The 20,338-nt window shown below is 43.1% G+C and overlaps 1 protein-coding gene across 1 annotated transcript in view; it reads right to left on the reverse strand.

Moving 5' to 3' along the window:
- Window positions 1-19,480, reverse strand: part of LOC135574402 (zinc finger CCCH domain-containing protein 13-like) — a 40,259-nt gene extending 20,779 nt beyond the window's left edge. Inside the window, exons 1-8 of the mRNA XM_065025992.1 lie at window positions 19,394-19,480; window positions 12,463-12,570; window positions 6,778-6,839; window positions 4,074-4,209; window positions 3,687-3,761; window positions 3,398-3,562; window positions 3,162-3,240; window positions 1,882-3,056 (exon numbers count right to left, since the gene is read on the reverse strand). Coding sequence (XP_064882064.1) covers window positions 1,882-3,056; window positions 3,162-3,240; window positions 3,398-3,562; window positions 3,687-3,761; window positions 4,074-4,209; window positions 6,778-6,839; window positions 12,463-12,546 — 1,776 coding nt within the window. The 5' untranslated portion in view covers window positions 12,547-12,570; window positions 19,394-19,480. The remainder of the gene's footprint in view (window positions 1-1,881; window positions 3,057-3,161; window positions 3,241-3,397; window positions 3,563-3,686; window positions 3,762-4,073; window positions 4,210-6,777; window positions 6,840-12,462; window positions 12,571-19,393) is intronic.
- Between the last annotated feature and the right edge of the window lie 858 nt (window positions 19,481-20,338).

Raw genomic sequence — 20,338 nt, forward strand, 5'->3', positions numbered from 1 at the left:
TTGGTCACAGACACATTAAAAAGGGTAGGGGTGTGGATCAGAAAACCAGTCAGTATCTGGTGTGGATCAGAAAACCAGTCAGTATCTGGTGTGATCAGAAACCAGTCAGTATCTGGTGTGATCAGAAAACCAGTCAGTATCTGGTGTGATCAGAAAACCAGTCAGTATCTGGTGTGATCAGAAAACCAGTCAGTATCTGGTGTGATCAGAAAACCAGTCAGTATCTGGTGTGATCAGAAACCAGTCAGTATCTGGTGTGATCAGAAACCAGTCAGTATCTGGTGTGGGTCAGAAAACCAGTCAGTATCTGGTGTGATCAGAAAACCAGTCAGTATCTGGTGTGATCAGAAACCAGTCAGTATCTGGTGCGGGTCAGAAAACCAGTCAGTATCTGGTGCGGGTCAGAAAACCAGTCAGTATCTGGTGTGATCAGAAACCAGTCAGTATCTGGTGCGGGTCAGAAAACCAGTCAGTATCTGGTGTGATCAGAAAACCAGTCAGTATCTGGTGTGATCAGAAAACCAGTCAGTATCTGGTGTGATCAGAAAACCAGTCAGTATCTGGTGTGATCAGAAAACCAGTCAGTATCTGGTGTGACCATTTGCCTCATAGAGCGTGACACATCTCCTTCACATAGAGTTGATCAGGCTGTTGATTGTGGCCTGTGGAATGTTGTCCCACTCCTCTTCAATGGCTGTGTGAAGTTGATGGATATGTCGATCCAGAGCATTCCAAACATGCTCAATTGGTGACATGTCTGGTGAGTATGCAGGCCATGGGAGAACTGGAACATTTTCAGCTTCCAGGAATTGTGTCCAGGTCCTTGCGACATGGAGCTGTGCATTATCACGCTGAAACATGAGGTGATGGTTGCGGATGAATGGCACGACAATGGGCCTCAGGATCACCAAACGGTATCTTTGTGCATTCAAATTGCCATCTATAAAATTGTGTTCATTGTCTGTATTGCCCATACCATAACCCCACCACCACGGGGCACTCTGTTCACAACAGCAAACCGCTCGCCCACACGACGCCATACACGTGGTCTGCGGTTGTGAGGCCGGTTGGACGTTATGCCAAATTCTCTAAAACGATATTAGAAGCGGCTTATGGTAGAGAAATGAACATTACATTTTTTGGCAACAACTCTGGTGGCCATTCCTGCAGTCAGCATTCCAATTGCAAACTCCCTCAACTCGAGACATCTGTGGCATTGTGTTGTTGACAAAACTGCACATGTTGTTAAGAGTAGCCTTTTATTGTCCCCAGCACAAGGTGCACCTGTGTAATGATCACACCTGTCAGGAAGAAGGCTCACTAAACAGGGATGTAAACAAACAAGAAAGAAATACGTTTTCGGGGATCTTTTTTTATTTCAGCTCATAAAATTTTTTTAAAAAAATGGGACCAACACTTTTTACATGTTGCGTGTATATTTTTGTTCAGTGTATAATTTATTCGTTACATGTTGATGTAAAAACGATCTACCGTCATGATATTGAATTCAAGATGGCCAACGATTGAACAGAGCAGTAGCTGAGTCTACCTGTCCAGTGATATTGAATTCAAGATGGCCAACGATTGAACAGAGCAGTAGCTGAGTCTACCTGTCCAGTGATATTGAATTCAAGATGGCCAACGATTGAACAGAGCAGTAGCTGAGTTTACCTGTCCAGTAGATCCAGTGGCATTCTGGGACTTTGGCTAATATGCCATCTTTTGTTGCCGTGGTATCGTTTAGGTGTCTTTTTCCTATCAAATATCGTGACTGTAATCGAGTATTGTAATACTAAACCTGATATTAGGGTCAAAATTCTCGTATGATGACAATGCTGTAGGGAATAAGGGGCCATTTGGGACCTGTCAGAGAGCACTCACCTCTTCATCCTGACCAGGACTGATCTCTGTGACAGTATCGGTTTCCTTCACTTCGTGCCCTTTCACTGCTACCCCAGTCTGCTCCTCTTCGTTCCCCTTCACTGCTACCCCAGCCTCCTCCTCTTCGTTCCCCTTCACTGCTACCCCAGCATCCTCCTCTTCGTTCCCCTTCACTGCTACCCCAGCATCCTCCTCTTCGTTCCCCTTCACTGCTACCCCAGCATCCTCCTCTTCGTTCCCCTTCACTGCTACCCCAGCATCCTCCTCTTCGTTCCCCTTCACTGCTACCCCAGCATCCTCCTCTTCGTTCCCCTTCACTGCTAACCCACCCTCTTCGTTCCCCTTCACTGCTACCCCACCCTCTTCGTTCCCCTTCACTGCTACCCCACCCTCTTCGTTCCCCTTCACTGCTACCCCACCCTCTTCGTTCCCCTTCACTGCTACCCCACCCTCTTCGTTCCCCTTCACTGCTACCCCACCCTCTTCGTTCCCCTTCACTGCTACCCCACCCTCTTCGTTCCCCTTCACTGCTACCCCACCCTCTTCGTTCCCCTTCACTGCTACCCCACCCTCTTCGTTCCCCTTCACTGCTACCCCACCCTCTTCGTTCCCCTTCACTGCTACCCCACCCTCTTCGTTCCCCTTCACTGCTACCCCACCCTCTTCGTTCCCCTTCACTGCTACCCCACCCTCTTCGTTCCCCTTCACTGCTACCCCACCCTCTTCGTTCCCCTTCACTGCTACCCCAGCCTCCTTCACTGCTACCCCAGCCTCCTCCTCTTCGTTCCCCTTCACTGCTAACCCAGCCTCCTCCTCTTCGTTCCCCTTCACTGCTACCCCAGCCTCCTCCTCCTCGTCCCCCTTCTTAACCTCTTCCTTGTGGATTACTTGTTTGTCTGTTTCTAAACTTTCCACCTTCCTCGTCTTCCTCATCTTACTGACTTCAATCTTTCCCTCTTCAACACCAACTTCCTTCATCTTCTCTCCCTCATCATCCTTTTTCCTCTTCCTCCCTCTTCTCTCCTGTTTCTTTCTCTCTTCTGTTATCTTCTCTCCCTCATCATCCTTTTTCCTCTTCCTCCCTCTTCTCTCCTGTTTCTTTCTCTCTTCTGTGGTCTTCTCGCTCTTTGGAGTGGACGAGCTTTTCTCCTCCGTCAATCTCGTCTTCTTGCTGGCTGTGGAGACCAGAACAGGGCGGCCATTTTAGAATCCCTGTCCCACGACAACACATTGATATGACTGATACAAAATGGCTGACAGATAGTGGCAATGTTCTTTACCTGGTGGGATTACAGCTGAACTGGCCGGGGCTGTCTTCTGCCCTTGGACAGGCTCGTCCCGGGAAGAATACATTCCGATCTAATGACACGAATTAGCAGAGCAGAGATTATTGGTCTTTAAAAAAAAAATCGATTTATAAAACACGTTTATACATCGGCAATTCAAAATATTTTATACTTCTAGGTTTGACAGATAAATGTTAAGTTTAGAAACATTGGTGCGTTCCCCTCCATACCTTTTTCCTTTTCTCAGCTCTTGTGTCGGTCCTCTGTCGGCCGTCGGCAGATGTTTTTCTGTTTCCCGGTAACGCCTTGTTTCCCGGTAACGCCTTGTTTCCCGGTGCCGTCACTGCCACTGTCTTGATAGTCTTCGCTTGTGTTTTAGGGGCCTTTATTGGGGCCTGTTTAAGGGAGGTGGACATCTGTAAGTTGAAGTTTAAAAAAAAAATATATATATATATTATACAAGTTATTTTCTACTATTATATAGCTACTGTCTGTATCACAGCCGGACAGTTGACTCACTTTGACCGGTGCAGATGTCTTGGACGGGTCTGGCTTTTTTTCTGCTTGCTCTTTTTTAGCTGGGGTAACACCCACCTGTTTCAGACAGAGAAACAGAGACTGAGCTGAGAGCAAGAGACATTCCAATTCACTACATGGAGGGAGGTGTGTCAGAGAGCGAGAGAGTATATGTGAGAGAGTGTGTGAGAGAGAGAGAGAGAGAGAGAGAGAGAGAGAGAGAGAGAGTGTGTGTGTGTGAGAGAGAGTGTGAGAGTGTGTGTGAGTGAGAGAGAGAGAGTGAGTGAGTGAGTGTGTGAGAGAGTGAGTGAGTGTGCGTGAGTGAGAGAGAGAGTGTGTGAGAGTGAGTGTGTGTGTGTGAGAGAGTGAGTGTGTGTGTGTCCTCCCCACCTTCTGTTTGCTGCATACTCTAGGAGTGTTCTCTATCTCCCACATTCCCTCTGTGAAACCTCTGATGCGCACTCCTTTCCCATATCTGCCCTTGTTCCCTACGTAGGTCACTATATTTTCAGTGGGTATGGATGCTCTGGGAACGACAGGAGAAGAAGACTCGGTCCACAAACCAGAACAGAATGACAGAAACCATCCATCCCCGTTTTGGTCCTTTATCGGACACTTATCTAGTGACTTACAGTCAATACAAACCAATCATACTATCTACTAGCATGTAATAACCATAATAAATCATAATATGAGAATAATAATCAATATATCAATCAATAATCAATCAATCAATAATCAATCAATAATCAATCAATCAATAATCAATCAATCAATAATCAATCAATCAATAATCAATCAATCAATCAATCAATAATCAATCAATCAATAATCAATCAATCAATCAATCAATCAATCAATAATCAATCAATAATCAATCAATCAATAATCAATCAATCAATAATCAATCAATCAATAATCAATCAATAATCAATCAATCAATCAATAATCAATCAATCAATAATCAATCAATATATCAAGTAATAATAAATAATGATTATTTTAAATAACAATGATAATTAATGAGACAATAATAAATAACAAGAATAATAGTAATACATAATAACGATAATAATTAATATTGATAAATGCAGGTTAAATATATATATATATATATTAATATATTATTATATTAGGTTAAAAAAAATAATATATATATATATTAATATATTATTATATTATATATTAATAATAACAACGATCATTAATAATAATAATAAATAATGATGTTATTGGAGTAACTATTTAAAAAATATTCCCGTCCCTCGTCTTTTCAGTTAGCGACTGGAACGAGCTGCAACAAACACTCAAACGGGACAGTTTTATCTCCATCTCTTCACTCAGACACTCTGACTGACCGGTGTGTGGCTACTTTGTGTGACGTATTGTTGTCTCTACCTTCTTGCCCTTTGTGCTGTTGTCTGGGCCCAATAATGTTTATACCATGTTGTGTGCTGCTACCGTGTTGTGTGCTGCTACCGTGTTGTGTGCTGCTACCGTGTTGTGTGCTGCTACCGTGTTTTGTGCTGCTACCGTGTTTTGTGCTGCTACCATGTTTTGTGCTGCTACCATGTGTTGTGCTGCTACCATGTTGTGCTGCTACCATGTTTTGTGCTGCTACCATGTTTTGTGCTGCTACCATGTTGTGCTGCTACCATGTTGTGCTGCTACCATGTTGTGCTGCTACCATGTTTTGTGCTGCTACCATGTTTTGTGCTGCTACCATGTGTTGTGCTGCTACCATGTGTTGTGCTGCTACCATGTTGTGCTGCTACCATGTTTTGTGCTGCTACCATGTTTTGTGCTGCTACCATGTTGTGCTGCTACCATGTTTTGTGCTGCTACCATGTTTTGTGCTGCTACCATGTTTTGTGCTGCTACCATGTTTTGTGCTGCTACCATGTTGTGCTGCTACCATGTTTTGTGCTGCTACCATGTGTTGTGCTGCTACCATGTGTTGTGCTGCTACCATGTTGTGCTGCTACCATGTTTTGTGCTGCTACCATGTTTTGTGCTGCTACCATGTTGTGCTGCTACCATGTTGTGCTGCTACCATGTTGTGCTGCTACCATGTTTTGTGCTGCTACCATGTTTTGTGCTGCTACCATGTTTTGTGCTGCTACCATGTTGTGCTGCTACCATGTTGTGCTGCTACCATGTTTTGTGCTGCTACCATGTTTTGTGCTGCTACCATGTTTTGTGCTGCTACCATGTTGTGTGCTGCTACCATGTTGTGTGCTGCTACCATGTTGTGTGCTGCTACCATGTTGCTGTTAGGTTGTGTTTCTGCCTTGCTATGTTGTTGTTTTCTATCTCTTTGTGGTGTTGTGTCTCTTGTTGTGATGTGTGTTTTGTCCTATATTTATATTTTATTTATTGAAAATAAGAATTTGTTCTTAACTGACTTGCCCAGTTAAATAAAAGGTAAATAAAACGTTTAAAAAAGCTGCATCAGTAAATCAGCTGTGGTCTGGTAGGATAGGACAGGAAGGATATGAAGGACAGGAAGGAAGGACAGGAAGGAAGGACAGGAAGGAAGGACAGGAAATATAGGAAGGATAGGAAGGACAGGAAAGATAGGAAGGATAGGAAGGAAGGACAGGAAGGACAGGAAGGTAGGACAGGAAGGATAGGAAGGACAGGAAGGTAGGACAGGAAGGATAGGAAGGACAGGAAGGTAGGACAGGAAGGAAGGACAGGAAGGAAGGACATGAAGGATAGGAAGGAAGGACAGGAAAGATAGGAAGGATGGACAGGAAAGATAGGAAGGATGGACAGGAAGGAAGGATAGGGAGGACAGGAAGGACAGGAAGGAAGGACAGGAAGGACAGGGAGGATAGGAAGGAAGGATAGGGAGGATAGGAAGGACAGGAAGGAAGGACAGGAAGGAAGTACAGGAAGGATAGGAAGGAAGGACAGGAAGGAAGGACAGGAAGGAAGGACAGGAACGATAGGAAGGAAGGCTAGGAAGGAAGGACAGGAAGGATAGGAAAGAAGGACAGGAAGGAAGGCTAGGAAGGAAGGACAGGAACGATAGGAAGGAAGGGCAGGAAGAATAGGGAGGAAAGACAGGAAGGAAGCCTCCTCTACTTACGTCTGGTGAGTTCCAAAGAAAAACACTGGAACCTTCTTCTTAGAGCTCTCGCCCCGGGCGATCTGTAGGAGAAACACTGTTTAACTATCTGTAGGACAGACACTGTTTATCTATCTGTAGGAGAAACACAGACACTGTTTATCTATCTGTAGGAGAGACACTACTATCTATCTGTAGGAGAAACATTACTATCTATCTGTAGGAGAAACACAGACACTGTTTATCTATCTGTAGGAGAAACACAGACACTGTTTATCTATCTGTAGGAGAGACACTACTATCTATCTGTAGGAGAAACACTACTATCTATCTGTAGGAGAAACACTACTATCTATCTGTAGGAGAAACACTACTATCTATCTATAGGAGAAACACAACTATCTATCTGTAGGAGAGACTACTATCTATCTGTAGGAGAGACACTACTATCTATCTGTAGGAGAGACACTACTATCTATCTGTAGGAGAAACACTACTATCTATCTGTAGGAGAAACACTACTATCTATCTGTAGGAGAAACACTACTATCTATCTATAGGAGAAACACAACTATCTATCTGTAGGAGAGACTACTATCTATCTGTAGGAGAGACACTACTATCTATCTGTAGGAGAGACACTACTATCTATCTGTAGGAGAGACACTACTATCTATCTGTAGGAGAAACACTACTATCTATCTGTAGGAGAAACACTACTATCTATCTGTAGGAGAAACACTACTATCTATCTGTAGGAGAAACACTACTATCTATCTGTAGGAGAAACATTACTATCTATCTGTAGGAGAAACACTACTATCTATCTATAGGAGAAACACAACTATCTATCTGTAGGAGACAGACACTGTTTATCTATCTGTAGGAGAGACACTACTATCTATCTGTAGGAGAGACACTACTATCTGTAGGAGAAACACTACTATCTGTAGGAGAAACACTACTATCTATCTGTAGGAGAAACACTACTATCTATCTGTAGGAGAAACACTACTATCTATCTGTAGGAGAAACACTACTATCTATCTGTAGGAGAAACACTACTATCTATCTGTAGGAGAAACACTACTATCTATCTGTAGGAGAAACACTACTATCTATCTGTAGGAGAAACACTACTATCTATCTGTAGGAGAAACACTACTATCTATCTGTAGGAGAAACACTACTATCTATCTGTAGGAGAAACACTACTATCTATCTGTAGGAGAAACACTACTATCTATCTGTAGGAGAAACACTACTATCTATCTGTAGGAGAAACACTACTATCTATCTGTAGGAGAAACACTACTATCTGTAAGAGAAACACTACTATCTATCTGTAGGAGAAACACTACCATCTATCTGTAGGAGAAACACTACCATCTATCTGTAGGAGAAACACTACCATCTATCTGTAGGAGAAACACTACTATCTATCTGTAGGAGAAACACTACTATCTATCTGTAGGAGAAACACTACTATCTATCTGTAGGAGAAACACTACTATCTATCTGTAGGAGAAACACTACTATCTGTAAGAGAAACACTACTATCTATCTGTAGGAGAAACACTACCATCTATCTGTAGGAGAAACACTACCATCTATCTGTAGGAGAAACACTACCATCTATCTGTAGGAGAAACACTACCATCTATCTGTAGGAGAAACACTACCATCTATCTGTAGGAGAAACACTACCATCTATCTGTAGGAGAAACACTACCATCTATCTGTAGGAGAAACACTACCATCTGTCTGTAGGAGAAACACTACCATCTGTCTGTAGGAGAAACACTACCATCTGTCTGTAGGAGAAACACTACCATCTGTCTGTAGGAGAAACACTACCATCTGTCTGTAGGAGAAACACTACCATCTGTCTGTAGGAGAAACACTACCATCTGTCTGTAGGAGAAACACTACTATCTGTAAGAGAAACACTACCATCTGTCTGTAGGAGAAACACTACCATCTGTCTGTAGGAGAAACACTACCATCTGTCTGTAGGAGAAACACTACCATCTGTCTGTAGGAGAAACACTACCATCTGTCTGTAGGAGAAACACTACCATCTGTCTGTAGGAGAAACACTACCATCTGTCTGTAGGAGAAACACTACTATCTGTAAGAGAAACACTACTATCTATCTGTAGGAGAAACACTACTATCTATCTGTAGGAGAAACACTACTATATGTCTGTAAGAGAAACACTACTATCTGTCTGTAAGAGAAACACTACTATCTGTCTGTACTATCTGTCTGTAGGAGAAACACTACTATCTGTCTGTAGGAGAAACACTACTATCTGTCTGTAGGAGAAACACTACTATCTGTCTGTAGGAGAAACACTACTATCTGTCTGTAGGAGAAACACTACTATCTGTCTGTAGGAGAAACACTACTATCTGTCTGTAGGAGAAACACTACTATCTGTCTGTAGGAGAAACACTACTATCTGTCTGTAGGAGAAACACTACTATCTGTCTGTAGGAGAAACACTACTATCTGTCTGTAGGAGAAACACTACTATCTGTAGGAGAAAGACACTATCTATCTGTAGGAGAAACACTACTATATGTCTGTAAGAGAAACACTACTATCTGTCTGTAAGAGAAACACTACTATCTGTCTGTAGGAGAAACACTACTATCTGTCTGTAGGAGAAACACTACTATCTGTCTGTAGGAGAAACACTACTATCTGTCTGTAGGAGAAACACTACTATCTATCTGTAAGAGAAACACTACTATCTATCTGTAGGAGAAACACTACTATCTGTCTGTAGGAGAAACACTACTATCTGTCTGTAGGAGAAACACTACTATCTATCTGTAGGAGAAACACTACTATCTATCTGTAGGAGAAACACTACTATCTATCTGTAGGAGAAACACTACTATCTATCTGTAGGAGAAACACAACTATCTGTCTGTAGGAGAAACACAACTATCTGTCTGTAGGAGAAACACTACTATCTGTCTGTAGGAGAAACACTACTATCTGTCTGTAGGAGAAACACTACTATCTGTCTGTAGGAGAAACACTACTATCTGTAGGAGAAACACTACTATCTGTAGGAGAAACACTACTATCTGTAGGAGAAAGACACTATCTATCTGTAGGAGAAACACTACTATATGTCTGTAAGAGAAACACTACTATCTGTCTGTAAGAGAAACACTACTATCTGTCTGTAGGAGAAACACTACTATCTGTCTGTAGGAGAAACACTACTATCTGTCTGTAGGAGAAACACTACTATCTGTCTGTAGGAGAAACACTACTATCTATCTGTAAGAGAAACACTACTATCTATCTGTAGGAGAAACACTACTATCTGTCTGTAGGAGAAACACTACTATCTGTCTGTAGGAGAAACACTACTATCTATCTGTAGGAGAAACACTACTATCTATCTGTAGGAGAAACACTACTATCTATCTGTAGGAGAAACACAACTATCTATCTGTAGGAGAAACACAACTATCTGTCTGTAGGAGAAACACTACTATCTGTCTGTAGGAGAAACACTACTATCTGTCTGTAGGAGAAACACTACTATCTGTCTGTAGGAGAAACACTACTATCTGTCTGTAGGAGAAACACTACTATCTGTCTGTAGGAGAAACACTACTATCTGTCTGTAGGAGAAACACTACTATCTGTCTGTAGGAGAAACACTACTATCTGTCTGTAGGAGAAACACTACTATCTGTCTGTAGGAGAAACACTACTATCTGTCTGTAGGAGAAACACTACTATCTGTCTGTAGGAGAAACACTACTATCTGTCTGTAGGAGAAACACTACTATCTGTCTGTAGGAGAAACACTACTATCTGTCTGTAGGAGAAACACTACTATCTGTCTGTAGGAGAAACACTACTATCTGTCTGTAGGAGAAACACTACTATCTGTAGGAGAAACACTACTATCTGTAGGAGAAAGACACTATCTATCTGTAGGAGAAACACTACTATCTGTCTGTAGGAGAAACACTACTATATGTCTGTAAGAGAAACACTACTATCTGTCTGTAAGAGAAACACTACTATCTGTCTGTAGGAGAAACACTACTATCTGTCTGTAGGAGAAACACTACTATCTGTAAGAGAAACACTACTATCTATCTGTAGGAGAAACACTACTATCTATCTGTAGGAGAAACACTACTATCTGTCTGTAGGAGAAACACTACTATCTATCTGTAGGAGAAACACTACTATCTGTAAGAGAAACACTACTATCTATCTGTAGGAGAAACACTACTATCTATCTGTAGGAGAAACACTACTATCTATCTGTAGGAGAAACACTACTATATGTCTGTAAGAGAAACACTACTATCTGTCTGTAAGAGAAACACTACTATCTGTCTGTAAGAGAAACACTACTATCTGTCTGTAAGAGAAACACTACTATCTGTCTGTAAGAGAAACACTACTATCTGTCTGTAGGAGAAACACTACTATCTGTCTGTAGGAGAAACACAACTATCTGTCTGTAGGAGAAACACTACTATCTGTCTGTAGGAGAAACACTACTATCTGTCTGTAGGAGAAACACTACTATCTGTCTGTAGGAGAAACACTACTATCTGTCTGTAGGAGAAACACTACTATCTGTCTGTAGGAGAAACACTACTATCTGTCTGTAGGAGAAACACTACTATCTGTCTGTAGGAGAAACACTACTATCTGTCTGTAGGAGAAACACTACTATCTGTAGGAGAAACACTACTATCTGTAGGAGAAAGACACTATCTATCTGTAGGAGAAACACTACTATATGTCTGTAAGAGAAACACTACTATCTGTCTAAGAGAAACACTACTATCTGTCTGTAAGAGAAACACTACTATCTGTCTGTAGGAGAAACACTACTATCTGTCTGTAGGAGAAACACTACTATCTGTCTGTAGGAGAAACACTACTATCTGTCTGTAGGAGAAACACTACTATCTATCTGTAAGAGAAACACTACTATCTATCTGTAGGAGAAACACTACTATCTGTAAGAGAAACACTACTATCTGTCTGTAGGAGAAACACTACTATCTATCTGTAGGAGAAACACTACTATCTATCTGTAGGAGAAACACTACTATCTATCTGTAGGAGAAACACTACTATCTATCTGTAGGAGAAACACAACTATCTGTCTGTAGGAGAAACACTACTATCTGTCTGTAGGAGAAACACTACTATCTGTCTGTAGGAGAAACACTACTATCTGTCTGTAGGAGAAACACTACTATCTGTCTGTAGGAGAAACACTACTATCTGTCTGTAGGAGAAACACTACTATCTGTCTGTAGGAGAAACACTACTATCTGTCTGTAGGAGAAACACTACTATCTGTCTGTAGGAGAAACACTACTATCTGTCTGTAGGAGAAACACTACTATCTGTCTGTAGGAGAAACACTACTATCTGTCTGTAGGAGAAACACTACTATCTGTCTGTAGGAGAAACACTACTATCTGTAGGAGAAAGACACTATCGTCTGTCTCGACAATCTTCCTCTCCTGACCATCGGTGTGTGTTAGACTCACCCTGGCCGACCAATGGGGGAAGCCCCTCAGCGTGTGTGTTAGACTCACCCTGGCCGACCAATGGGGGAAGCCCCTCAGCGTGTGTGTTAGACTCACCCTGGCCGACCAATGGGGGAAGCCCCTCAGTGTGTGTGTTAGACTCACCCTGGCCGGCCAATGGGGGAAGCCCCTCATCTTGGCGAAGACCAAGTCCCCAGGTTGGAACGCGTCTGCTGCCTTGCCTGGCATCCTGCTGCAGCACTACTTCTCATACTGTGGAGAGGAGAGGAGGGAGATAAGGTCGCCCCCGATAGAGATCAGCTGACAGGACAGACACGGCACTAAACACTAGTGGAGGAGAGGCAGTTGGTTTGCAAAACAGACATCGTAAAAAAATTAAAATAAACATCCATCTTCAGTTGCTACAATTTTGACGTCAATGAACGATATAAAACACATTGATTCTTGAAGAATAACTGCCTCGTGAGTTTAGCTCAACTGTGGAACTCTTTATCAGAACCCAAGCCTGCTAAGTTAGGCCTCAACAGGAAGTGAATGGTAAACAAAGAGCTAGCTGTCGGGACCACACAGTGTTATACATTCACAGTAACAAAGAGCTAGCTGTCTGGACCACACAGTATAAGACATTCACAGTAACAAAGAGCTAGCTGTCGGGACCACACAGTATAAGACATTCACAGTAACAAAGAGCTAGCTGTCTGGACCACACAATGTTAGACATTCACTGTAACAAAGAGCTAGCTGTCAGGACCACACAGTATAAGACATTCACAGTAACAAAGAGCTAGCTGTCTGGACCACACAATGTTAGACATTCACAGTAACAAAGAGCTAGCTGTCAGGACCACACAGTATAAGACATTCACAGTAACAAAGAGCTAGCTGTCAGGACCACACAGTATAAGACATTCACAGTAACAAAGAGCTAGCTGTCGGGACCACACAGTATAAGACATTCACAGTAACAAAGAGCTAGCTGTCTGGACCACACAATGTTAGACATTCACAGTAACAAAGAGCTAGCTGTCAGGACCACACAGTATAAGACATTCACAGTAACAAAGAGCTAGCTGTCAGGACCACACATTCACAGTAACAAAGAGCTAGCTGTCAGGACCACACATTCACAGTAACAAAGAGTTAGCTGTCTGGACCACACATTCACAGTAACAAAGAGTTAGCTGTCTGGACCACACATTCACAGTGACAAAGAGTTAGCTGTCTGGACCACACAGTATAAGACATTCACAGTAACAAAGAGCTAGCTGTCGGGACCACACATTCACAGTAACAAAGAGCTAGCTGTCGGGACCACAGTATAAGACATTCACAGTAACAAAGAGCTAGCTGTCGGGACCACAGTATAAGACATTCACAGTAACAAAGAGCTAGCTGTCAGGACCACAGTATAAGACATTCACAGTAACAAAGAGCTAGCTGTCGGGACCACACAGTATAAGACATTCACAGTAACAAAGAGCTAGCTGTCGGGACCACACAGTATAAGACATTCACAGTAACAAAGAGCTAGCTGTCTGGACCACACAGTATAAGACATTCACAGTAACAAAGAGCTAGCTGTCGGAACCACACAGTATAAGACATTCACAGTAACAAAGAGCTAGCTGTCGGGACCACAGTAGAAGACATTCACAGTAACAAAGAGCTAGCTGTCGGGACCACACAGTATAAGACATTCACAGTAACAAAGAGCTAGCTGTCGGGACCACACAGTATAAGACATTCACAGTAACAAAGAGCTAGCTGTCAGGACCACACAGTATAAGACATTCACAGTAACAAAGAGTAAGCTGTCTGGACCACACAGTATAAGACATTCACAGTAACAAAGAGCTAGCTGTCGGGACCACACAGTATAAGACATTCACAGTAACAAAGAGCTAGCTGTCGGGACCACACAGTAAAAGACATTCACAGTAACAAAGAGCTAGCTGTCGGGACCACACAGTATAAGACATTCACTGTAACAAAGAGCTAGCTGTCGGGACCACACAGTATAAGACATTCACAGTAACAAAGAGCTAGCTGTCGGGACCACACAGTAAAAGACATTCACAGTAACAAAGAGCTAGCTGTCTGGACCACAGTGTTAGACATTCACAGTAACAAAGAGCTAGCTGTCGGGACCACACAGTATAAGACATTCACAGTAACAAAGAGCTAGCTGTCTGGACCACACAGTATAAGACATTCACAGTAACAAAGAGCTAGCTGTCGGGACCACACATTCACAGTAACAAAGAGCTAGCTGTCGGGACCACACAGTATAAGACATTCACAGTAACAAAGAGCTAGCTGTCTGGACCACACAGTATAAGACATTCACAGTAACAAAGAGCTAGCTGTCGGGACCACAGTGTTAGACATTCACAGTAACAAAGAGCTAGCTGTCTGGACCACAGTGTTAGACATTCACAGTAACAAAGAGCTAGCTGTCTGGACCACAGTGTTAGACATTCACAGTAACAAAGAGCTAGCTGTCGGGACCACACAGTATAAGACATTCACAGTAACAAAGAGCTAGCTGTCGGGACCACACAGTATAAGACATTCACAGTAACAAAGAGCTAGCTGTCGGGACCACACAGTAAAAGACATTCACAGTAACAAAGAGCTAGCTGTCGGGACCACACATTCACAGTAACAAAGAGCTAGCTGTCAGGACCACACAGTATAAGACATTCACAGTAACAAAGAGCTAGCTGTCGGGACCACACAATGTTAGACATTCACAGTAACAAAGAGCTAGCTGTCGGGACCACACAGTATAAGACATTCACAGTAACAAAGAGCTAGCTGTCGGGACCACACAGTATAAGACATTCACAGTAACAAAGAGCTAGCTGTCGGGACCACACAGTAAAAGACATTCACAGTAACAAAGAGCTAGCTGTCGGGACCACACATTCACAGTAACAAAGAGCTAGCTGTCTGGACCACAGTGTTAGACATTCACAGTAACAAAGAGCTAGCTGTCTGGACCACAGTATAAGACATTCACAGTAACAAAGAGCTAGCTGTCAGGACCACACAGTAACAAAGAGCTAGCTGTCTGGACCACAGTAGAAGACATTCACAGTAACAAAGAGCTAGCTGTCTGGACCACAGTATAAGACATTCACAGTAACAAAGAGCTAGCTGTCAGGACCACACATTCACAGTAACAAAGAGCTAGCTGTCGGGACCACAGTATAAGACATTCACAGTAACAAAGAGCTAGCTGTCAGGACCACACATTCACAGTAACAAAGAGCTAGCTGTCGGGACCACAGTATAAGACATTCACAGTAACAAAGAGCTAGCTGTCGGGACCACACATTCACAGTAACAAAGAGCTAGCTGTCAGGACCACACATTCACAGTAACAAAGAGCTAGCTGTCAGGACCACACATTCACAGTAACAAAGAGCTAGCTGTCAGGACCACACATTCACAGTAACAAAGAGCTAGCTGTCAGGACCACACATTCACAGTAACAAAGAGCTAGCTGTCGGGACCACACAGTATAAGACATTCACAGTAACAAAGTAATACAGGACACAAAAAAAAAAAAACATCTTCACCGTTTCATATCATCGAAATCGATCCCAGCACATTTTTTGGGGGGGGCTCATTCAGTAGTTTTTACCTGATGAACCATTTAGCTTACACACATTGAAAACGATACTGTTGCTGCTTCCTGTTGTCATGGTGACACTGCTTTTAGAATGCTCAAATTCATAATCAATATGTTGAAATAAGTTGTGATATTTTTTATTTTTATAGACAAAAAAAAAAAATCCCTACACACACGTTACACTTGTATTCTAGGGCTGTACCCCCCAAAAAATTTTTTTTATGATCTTTGGTCGACTGAGAGTCATCTGTTCTGTCAACCAATCGATTGGTTGACATTAAAAAAAAGAAAAAAAAAAAGTGTATTTCTCCCATATATAGACACATGTGAATACAAATCACAGAACAAAAATCACCTATAGGCTACTGAGCTTGTCTGATGTATATCCTAGAAATCACATTGTCTATGCATGGCCTGTCTGCAAGGAACATGAAACACTGTATCAACTTGGCCCAAGGCTTGTGCAAACTTAGAATAAAATACTCTGGGCCCTCTAGAGTTTCCCACTCCAGTTAGCTCTGGACAGACGGGGACAACGACGGGGACAACGACGGGGACAACGACGGGGACAACGACGGGGACAACGACGGGGACAACGACGGGGACAACGACATGGTTATCGAAAAGGGAGAACGACAGGGATAATTAGCATTCAGGCAGGCCTATGACGTTTCCACGGGATCAGAGCACGACAGGGATAACGACAGGGATAACGACAGGGATAACGACAGGGATAACGACAGGGATAACGACAGGGAGAACGACAGGGAGAACGACAGGGAGAACGACAGGGAGAACGACAGGGAGAACGACAGGGAGAACGACAGGGAGAACGACAGGGAGAACGACAGGGAGAACGACAGGGAGAACGACAGGGAGAACGACAGGGGTAACGCTTTGAGGGATTTTTCCCAACAGGCAACGTTGAGAAACTACATCAATGGATGTAAAAAAATAAATCAGACTTGCTTTTTGAGGTGAAAATCACCGAGAAACTCCACATTGATGGTGAGTGAAGACAATCTAATCAGATTCCCAAATGGGCACATTTTATAGGTCTATATTTGGCCTACTTCTATGCATAATCAGATGCATATCCTTGCTGAAGATTGACAGGAGCAAAACTGGTAAAAGGAATGAAATAACCCAAAACTTGTTCCTCACAAGCTCGTGGTCTCTATAAACAACGTGTCCACTCAGACAATGACACCAACAGGAATAATCAATGATAATAAATGGATTAACAGAAATGACTGTAATAAAACATTGTAGATTAGAAATGATGAGAATAACGATAACGATGTACGACTAGTGATACTGGTGTGTAGCGGACCGGCCCTCCGGGGGAGACGGCCAGCGGACCGGCCCGCCGGGGAGACGGCCAGCGGACCGGCCCTCCGGGGGAGACGGCCAACGGACCGGTGGGAGACGGCCAGCGGACCGGCCCTCCGAGGGAGACGGCCAGCGGACCGGTGGGAGACGGCCAGCGGACCGGCCCTCCGGGGGAGACGGCCAGCGGACCGGTGGGAGACGGCCAGCGGACCGGTGGGAGGCAGGGTCCTTCGGCTCCCACCTACCCTCACCGTTAACAGAACTGTGTGTGGGGGGGTGAGGACACAGTCTACCTAGCTGGCACACGGTGTCACTCCTGCCTGCTGTGTACCAGATTCCTCTTTAGGACTAGCTGGCTAAGCAAACAGGGTCCTTCACTCCCACCTGACATCAGCAAAACTCTCGCCCACACCACCATACACAGTCTGCCATCTGTCCGGTCCAGTTGAAACTGGGATTCATCCGTGAAGAACACACTTCTCCAGCGTTGCCAGTGGCCATCGAAGGTAAACATTTTCCCTTTGAAGTCGGTTTCGACGCCGAACTGCAGTCAGGTCAAGACCCTGGTGAGGACGACGAGCACGGAGATGAGCTTCCCTCAGACCGTTTGTGCAGAAATTATTCGGTTGTGAAAATCCACATTTGCATCAGCTGTCCGGGTGACTGGTCTCAGACGATCCCGCAGGTGAAGAAGCCAGATGCGGAGGTCCTGGGTTGTCGTGGTTACATGTGGTCTACAGATGTGAGGCCGGTTGGACGTACTGGCAAATTCTCCAAAAACGACTTATAGTAGAGAAATTAACATTAAATTATCTGGCAACAGTTCTGTTGGACATTCTTGCAATCAATCAGCATGCCAATTGTACACTCCCTCAACTTGAGGCATGTGACATTGCGTTGTGACAAAAATTCATATTTTAGAGTGGCCCTTTACTGTCCCCAGCATAACAGTTTTGCTTCCGTCCCTCTCCTCGCCCCTACCTGGGCTCGAACCAGGGACCCTCTGCACACATCAACAACAGTCACCCACGAAGCACCGTTACCCATCGCTCCACAAAAGCCGCGGCCCTTGCAGAGCAAAGGGAACCACTACTTCAAGGTCTCAGAGTGAGTGACATCACCGATTGAAAACACTATTAGCGTGCACCCTGCTAACTAGCTAGCCATCTCATACTGGTTACACCAGCACAAGGTGCACCTATGTAACGATTATGCCTATTAATCAGCTTCCTTATAAGCCACACCGGGTGGATGGACTATCTTGGCAAAGGAGAAATGCTCACTGACAGGGATGTAAACTAATTTGGGCACAATTTCATAGTAATAAGCTTTTTGTGTATATAGAAAATGCCTGGAATCTTTTATTTCAGCTCATGAAACCAACACTTTTACATGATGCCTTTATATTCTTGTTCAGTTACGTCCGAACTCATTATCAAATACACTTCTCAAAACATAAGTCACTTTGGTATTACGTTTATTTTGATTGGCGATTTTCTACATTTATCAAAAGTCCCATTTAAGTGGCCTGATTTCAGATGCACGCAACTGTCCATTTAAAGCAAGATTACTAGGGGAAAAAACGTTCTGGCAAAGCATGTAAACGTTAACTAACTATTACAGGAATCTGACTGTCCAAAATAATTGCATTATCGTGTGCATGTAAGCGTACTCATTGACACTCAAAGAGTATTGGGAGGCTTGGGCGCCATTTGTCGCAAAGTGAGAACACGATCCACCAGCCAAACAAACACCCTTCCCTCCACCAGTTCGCGAGAACAACTGGAAGCCATGCAATGGTCAGTCAATAACATGTTTATGTGGCTGCCTTCATATTACACCCTCGTAGACTGACACGTTTAATAGCTCGGAGCTCACAAATGTGCTTGATTCTTTCGCGTCTTTTTGCTATACATTAAGATAGGTCATGTTTACAACGAGGCTATCTATATAATTAGCACGCCGAGTCATTGAAAACGGAACTCCGTTGTATCTTTTCTCCGTTATTAGATTGATAACTTTGACACACAATAATGCATTGTAGCTAGACAGTCTAGTTACAAAATAATAAAAATAATATGCATGCGTATTGTTAAAATTTCTTACCAGAAAACAAGTAGCCCAGAGTTGTAAAGGCGTGCCTGTGACTCGCAGCAGGAATTGAATGTAACTCACCTGTGTGAAGTTAGCTACAATAACAAACAACCGGGGAAATATGCGGTTCGACTTCAAAATAAAAGTCTCCTCTTTGAAATCGATTCAAAAACGGATACAAATAGTGGAATCACGACACATTTGGACAAATTAATTTTAAAATAGTTTGGAATGTTGTTATAAAAATATATATTTTTAAATACAATAATTAATTTGACACAAAACAGGATACATCTGTTGAAATATGTAGATTTATTAGACTTGTAAATTGCATTGTGGGCCATACTTCAATATGTTGCTAGCTTCACACAGGTTTCACTCCCGCCCTCCGCTGGACTGGGTCATGGCTAGATCGTGTCCATCTTTTGTCAAATGAACGTCAAAAGTTATTGTTTATTGCATTTCAGCTAACCCTAACCCTTTTCCTAAACTAACCCTAACCCTTTTCCTAAACTAACCCTAACCCTTTTCCTAAACTAACCCTAATTCTCTAAGTCAAAGCTCACGTTAACTTGACATGGATCCATTCTAGCCATTATGGCGGCCATACCAGGAGGGCATGCCAGGGGGGGACATACTTCGCAGTAGAAAGGACATAACGTTAACTATAAAACGAATGCATACCAGTTGAACATTTTAGCCAGAGCTGGAGATTAAATGAAACTTGACTCACTGAGTTTATAAAGCTAAACCAGCACCCACCCGTAGCACGTGCTCCAGCAGGTATATTTCAAAGGTCACCCCCAAAGCCAATTCCTTTTTGGCCGCCTTTCCTTCAAGTTTTCTGCTGCCAATGACTGGAACGAACTGCAAAAATCACTGCAGCTGGAGACTCATATCTCCCTCACTAGCTTTAAGCACCAGCTGTCAGAGAAGCTCACAGTTCACTGAACCTGT

The sequence above is a fragment of the Oncorhynchus nerka genome, linkage group LG12 (assembly GCF_034236695.1).
Source record: "Oncorhynchus nerka isolate Pitt River linkage group LG12, Oner_Uvic_2.0, whole genome shotgun sequence".
NCBI lineage: Eukaryota > Metazoa > Chordata > Actinopteri > Salmoniformes > Salmonidae > Oncorhynchus > Oncorhynchus nerka.